The 6,246-nt window shown below is 36.8% G+C and overlaps 1 protein-coding gene across 1 annotated transcript; it reads right to left on the reverse strand.

The window, feature by feature from the left end:
* Positions 1 to 1,030: 1,030 nt before the first annotated feature.
* Positions 1,031 to 3,743, reverse strand: cyp7a1 (cytochrome P450, family 7, subfamily A, polypeptide 1). Its single transcript, XM_067453082.1, has 6 exons — positions 3,620 to 3,743; positions 3,076 to 3,316; positions 2,374 to 2,978; positions 2,009 to 2,139; positions 1,730 to 1,908; positions 1,031 to 1,631 (listed from the first exon to the last, which is right to left on the reverse strand). The coding sequence occupies exons 1-6, from the start codon at positions 3,700 to 3,702 to the stop codon at positions 1,332 to 1,334; spliced, it is 1,539 nt and encodes a 512-aa protein (XP_067309183.1). The 5' UTR covers positions 3,703 to 3,743; the 3' UTR covers positions 1,031 to 1,331.
* Positions 3,744 to 6,246: the final 2,503 nt, after the last annotated feature.

Genomic DNA, 6,246 nt, shown 5'->3' on the forward strand with positions numbered 1-6,246 from the left:
TTCAAGGTATGCATTTTCTAGCTGCCGGGCCCTGTTGCCGTGCGGATGAGCGGCCAGAACGAAATAGAAGAGTTTTCTATATTGGTTAAAAATAGTGTCATGTAAGTGGCCCCAAAGTAAGTAACTAATGATTTTTTACAATGGAAATAAATCTAAATTTTACTTTCGTGGGACAATAACTTTTTTTTAGAGCAGATGTACAGCTAAAACAATCTCTCTTCTACTCATTTTCTATTATCACTGTAAAGCTGCTTTGAAACAATCTATGTTGTAAAAAGCGCTATATAGACAAAGGTGACTTGACTGAATGAATGAGGTAAATGAATGACTCAGTTTTTGCTTTTTCACCATCTGGCCAAACCATAATCTCTGCTTATCCATACGATTCTGTGCTTTTTTTAATTCCATTTAAACATTCCATTTAGTGTTTTGTGCATTGCTCAAATAGCACGCAACAGACAACTGACCAATCAGGAGTTGCGACGTCATTACACATGTTCTAGCAGCCAACCATGGTGAGAATTCTGGGCCGAGAGCGGTTTGTAATCGTAATGTAATTGCAATTGTTGTAATTGTAATCGCCATCTGGAAATATAGCTAGAAACGTTTCTTACCGTTCGTAGAACCGTTCAGCCAGATGGCGAAAAGTGGCTAATCACTTACTTTTTAACATTGACTTACCGCCACCTACTGGCAGCTTTAGGTTTATATTTAAATGTTTCATTTTTCAAAATGTGTGAAAGCTTCTTAAAAAAACTTCTGATTGGCTAGTCTGACTGCGATTCTGACATTTTACTATTTACAGAGGCTGTTTATACAGAGATCATCGTGATGTATCAAGACAGTTCTTTTATTGATATATTTCAAGGTGTAGGATCATCTGCATATAATTTATCTAAATCTAAAATCGCTTACAGCACCTTTAAACGGCTGCTGAAGAAGACACACTCAGGCATTTTGGTAAAAAAAATCACTATTATAAAATTCACAAAGCATATCATTTTACAAAAATGGTGAACAGCCAGTGAAAGAGGATGTGGGTGATTACATTTTCTATGCAGTGTACAATATCATATTTAAAATACTGCCAGATAGTTTAAGAACTGAGAATAATAATAATAATACACATATCACAAGTGCAGTAAATGTTACTGAAAATTTTAAAAGGAGAGCTCTGAAGTTCCTTTCAAACTTCCTAAAATCTCTCTCTAATCAAGTTGAATGGAAAGAAAACACAATTGAAGCCTATTCACATTTGTCTACTTGGGCATGAGGCGAAATGTACATTATTTACAGTATAAGTCAGCAGTCAATAAATAAGTGTGAGATTCTTAGTGAGATTTGAGTCTATATCGAAAGTCAACATCATAGGTAGGCTGCAAAACACCCAGTCCGGCCCGAGACTGGTCCAGTGGTGGTTCTTTCACATCAGAGTCCAAAAGTTCCATGTCAAAGTACGCTAGCAACAGAGACAGGAACTGCTTAATCTCGTGCACAGCAAACAAACGACCCGGACACTTGGTCACCCCAGAGCCGAAGGGCATGTAGTAGTATCGAAGTTTGCGTCCATTTCGATAAAAGCTGGTCTTCTCCTCCCCGTTCTCATCAAGGTATCTATCATACTTGTATGTCTGTGTGTTGCAAAAATGAGAGATGATGAGAATGACATTTCAAGAAAATTGTATTCAAATGTTTTTCTCGGGTGAAAGCTGCTATTTATCTAACTCACCAGAGGATTGTCATAGATTTCAGGATCAAAGTGAATCATCGGGGGATACAGAGCTATTACATCATCTTTGCGGATGTGGTAAGACTCTTTGTTGTCCAGGTGAAGAAGGAAATCACTCTTGGCCATTCTTACATTCAGGGACGCACTGGACAGTCTCATCGCCTCTTTAATGATGCTGTCTGAAATTGCAGGAATGCTATAGTCTACAAGACCTTTTGGTAGGCTATGCTAAGAATGTTGAATACATAAACATTTAAATATTTTCAAAGTGTTTCTTACCTAGAACTGGCATGTTGTCCAACTGTTCCCTTGTTAGTGCAAGCTGAGAATTCGTGGGATCGACTTTCTGATAAGAACTTTCAAATGTTCGCTTCACCTCCTCGCTAGCAGCCTTCATGGCTGCAGGGCACCTGGAAACAAGCAGAAGATTTGTCATCAAACAAGCACATTATTGAACTCTTCTCTGTTGCATACAACATTATAGATCATTTTCACAGTTTAATGTCTCCACATGCAGGGATGGTATTTTCCATGAACACTAATTCTTATCTTCACTACTACTATTAACCTATTTATCTATGCTGATTTATAACTCTGGGGAGTGACTACTGTGCAGTTTTACGCTGGCTGAGTATGAGTTGTACCTGATCATATAGAACAGGGTCCAGAAGGTTGCAGGCAAAGTGTTGGCTTGTGAAGCCCACAGTATGGCTACATGGGTCCTGGCTTTGCTCAGCTCATTGAAGGTTGATAATGTGTCATTCAAAAGCATGCGCAAGGATACCAGGTCAGACACATTGGTACGCTTGCTGAGGTTCTCGTGGAGCATAGTCTTGGCGAGGTTCTCGCGAGCACTGTAGGCACTCTTGAAAACATGAATGGGGAGGCCAGCGATCAGAGCAGGAAAGATCTTATCAAATTCTTTAAAGTTCTCCAGGGCATTGAGCACCAGAGCTTTTTGGGCTTGCTGACGTGCAATGCTCTGGTCCCCATCCAATTCCTTTCCAAAGAGGGTCAGGTAGCCAGCTTCAAACATGATCTTGTAGCAGAAGGCAAAAATACCATCGCTCTGCCACTTGGAAGTTTCTGCCTTCAGCATGCCTGACTGCAACATGGTGCTCTGAAGGTTTTCCATCATGGTCTTAATAAGAGAAGACAAAGCATCCCCTTGCAGGGTCTTTAGGAAGGTCTGATGCAGATTTTCGGTGGTGTAACCGTGGCTGGGATCCATGCTCTCGTGACCAAATGCCTGCAAAAACACATAGACATCATCGCATGCCAATTTAAGTAAAAAAAATATTTTTGTAGTTAGATTGCTGAAATAATAAAAAATGTATTTCCTGTACCTTTGCAGAGGCATCAAAGTGAAATTTCTTCCAGTCCAAATGTCTTCCTTGGCGAATGACGGCATGGTAGGAGAATGGATCACAAAGGAAATGGACATACTGCCCAGCGATCTTGCATGTAAAAATATGACCGTATTTCTTCTGTCTGCTGCGAAGAAACTCCAAAGGGTTTGCCCCAAACTGAAGAGCACAGCCAAGGTAAGGGATCCAGCCATTTTCTACTGGAGGCTCCCCAGGTTGCCTGAAACACCCACAACGTCAAACAGTTACAAAACAGCTCATAAATTTAGGTTTTAAAAACAAGAAACAAGTTCTATCATGTAGTTCTAATAGGACTTAAAGAACGGACTCTTGGGTCTATTCAATACCATAGAAAGCAAAAACAAACTAAAAAATCATCTTACATCTTTAATTCAAGGAAGTACACTGAAAGTCATTAAGCTTCAGACATTGTAACATTACATAACTAATTGTCAAACAGATGTTAATCCCACCATCCCCATGATGTTCCCAAGATATTAGTCACAAATCTGTGGGTATTTACCTTCTGCGTATTCCAGTGATAAGCCAAAGGCAACAACAGAGCCCAACCACTATGGCCCAAATGAGAGCAATGCTTAGGATCATGACTGCTGGGGAGACAAAGACTGGTGGAACTAGAGTGTGGCTGTAATCCTTGAAGATGCACTTAACAACTCAAATACTCTTAGCTCTGTTTTTATATGATTCACCACAAGCCACAGCCCCTAACGTAACTTCTCATTTAATGACTGCCCCCAACACTTTTTTTTTTTTTTGAAAACATGCCAGATGCCTTCAGGCGAGAAAACCTGAATAGGTGTATAGGCATTTGTGTGTGTGTCCTTGAACGGAGTCCATGGACACCTCCACCTGAAGGCCAGTAGACTGTACTTTGATAGTACTGCAATATTGGGAAACAGCTTCAAGGTCTTCGATGTGTTTTTTTTATTATTTTTTTAGTTTTTTTGTAAACTCAGAAACCTATTTTAAAAATATAGACAAGACATTATAGACATTAAGTCATGCTTATTTATTTCAAAAGCAATGACAACAATTCTCTGTAGATTTTAATGCATTTTAAAGTTATTTCTGTGGATGTATTACAATGGAAACCCTTATTGCACAACCACAGGTCTTGCATGCAGAATTAAAAAAAAAAAGTTTAAAAAACAAACAAACTAGTTTTTAAAAATGAATGCACACACACCTACAAAACATTTTCTTATGTCTGCATCTTTTGATTACGACATAAAATCTATTGATGATTAAAAGTTTGAGGTTACATCAGTGTCACAAGTTTAAAAAAACAATCTCGTTCATCATTGCATTAATAAAAGTTAAACAAAAAATATTTATTTGCTTATGCTACACCTTTTGTGTTTAAAATCATTTATATTCTGTATTGTGCAGCTTGATTGTGTCTGATAAGCATGTGTAGCGAATGATTAAGCTTATTTTCAGAAGAGGTTTTCTGAGTATTTCTCTATCCTGGTGATGAGGAGAGGTCAAAAAGCTGTATGAATTGGCAAATTGTTTATTTGCAAGACAAAAAGTTTATACTATTGTAACCCTTATTTGACAGGTCACTTCTGGATAAAGAGTCATTGATTTTTGGTAACTGGCGCTGTGCCCGAAAAACCAAACACATCAGTGAGTTCATTTAGTTCAGACACTAAGTGACATAAAGTAGTAAGTAAATGTTTTATTACTTGTTCAGACTGGTATAATTACACATATCAGACAAATAATCCAAGTGTGAATGAGCATAGACATGATTTTAGGAATGGATCATTAACACACCTTGTTTTTTATTTATTTATGTTTGGCCATTTAATCTTTTGCATGCTGCAATCTGAGAATTAAGATTAAAATAATTCAACATTCTTCTCAGATATTTTTAGCAACTGATGGACCGGTAATGCTTTACAAATAGGTTTCATTTGTTAACATTAGTTAAGATTAAATAACCCAAAGAATACTTTTAAAGCATTTATTAATCCTAGTTCATGTTAATTTCAACATGCACTAATGCATTATTAAAATGAACAGTTGGATGTTAATATTATTTAATGGACCTGAGCTAATGAAACCTTATTGAAAAACGTTACAATAATCTTGTTTAAAGCTACAATAATCAGCTTTAAATGCCAATGTATTGTTGATCTTATCAAAAGCACTGTTTGAATCTCAGTATATGTGACGTGTCTCACTGAAATTAGTTCCAGATGAAGGCCATGTTCATCAACTTTAATAATTAACACTGTTCATTTGACCTTGAAACTGCAGATAAACCGAACAATCTGCTGCAATCAAATCATTATATACTGTATCCTCAGAGAGCCTCTTTCCCCATAGTTTGTTCAGCTCACAACAGGCCCGGCTCCAGCTTTGAGATGCAGGATGGGCCACGTGAAATTCCTGGTGGGCCCAGACTTTTAACATCATTTTTTCTCAGTAACAAAACTTTATTTTATAACAAAAGAGTCAGGTCTTGAAAGGAAGAAACTATATTTATGGATCTCAATACAAAGGAGGTTTTCTACAGGTTTATTCTGATCGATTTGTACTTGCCCTGCAAACATTTTCATTGGCCAAACCAACAAAACAAAAAAAGTATGATTAGTATCATTCAAAAATATCAAAAGGATTAGTATCATTCAAAAGTATCATTATATAGTTGCAAAAATACACAAAAACGAAAATATGCTTTTGAACAATTAATATGCAACATGCCTAAAGTTTAGAGGTAGTATTAAATACTAATTACAACACAATTAAATACAGGATGTGCTCTTTTAGCTGAGAGAAAATCAAAACCCTGAAATAACACTGAAGAGTATTTTTGTATGTGTAATGTATTGTCATATCTGTGTCCTCAATGTCAGAATCATATTTCAATCAGTCAATTCAGTCAGAATAAGACGACACTGGATAACCAATCAAATAAAGTCAGTATCAATTAAATCCATCTTTGTATTTACACTTAATTCAGCTCAGATGCGGCATGAATGGATTTACACTGCAGCTGCATAATCAGTTTAAGTGTAGCCTAATGCATTACTAATTCATTCATTACTGTAATTTCAAAAAGTAAGGTAAGGAATTACTCTTAATTTATTTGTAATTTAACTACAGTTACTTCTGATATAC

Source organism: Pseudorasbora parva, chromosome 9 (genome assembly GCF_024679245.1).
Source record: "Pseudorasbora parva isolate DD20220531a chromosome 9, ASM2467924v1, whole genome shotgun sequence".
Taxonomy (NCBI): Eukaryota; Metazoa; Chordata; class Actinopteri; order Cypriniformes; family Gobionidae; genus Pseudorasbora; species Pseudorasbora parva.

Coding starts and splice junctions, on each gene's coding strand:
- cyp7a1 (XM_067453082.1), bottom strand. CDS start 3,702: ATGATCCTAAGCATTGCTCTCATTTGGGCCATAGTGGTTGGGCTCTGT. Junction 2,979..3,075: donor ACTTTGATGCCTCTGCAAAG/GTACAGGAAATA, acceptor GTGTTTTTGCAG/GCATTTGGTCACGAGAGCAT. Junction 1,632..1,729: donor AAATCTATGACAATCCTCTG/GTGAGTTAGATA, acceptor TGCAACACACAG/ACATACAAGTATGATAGATA.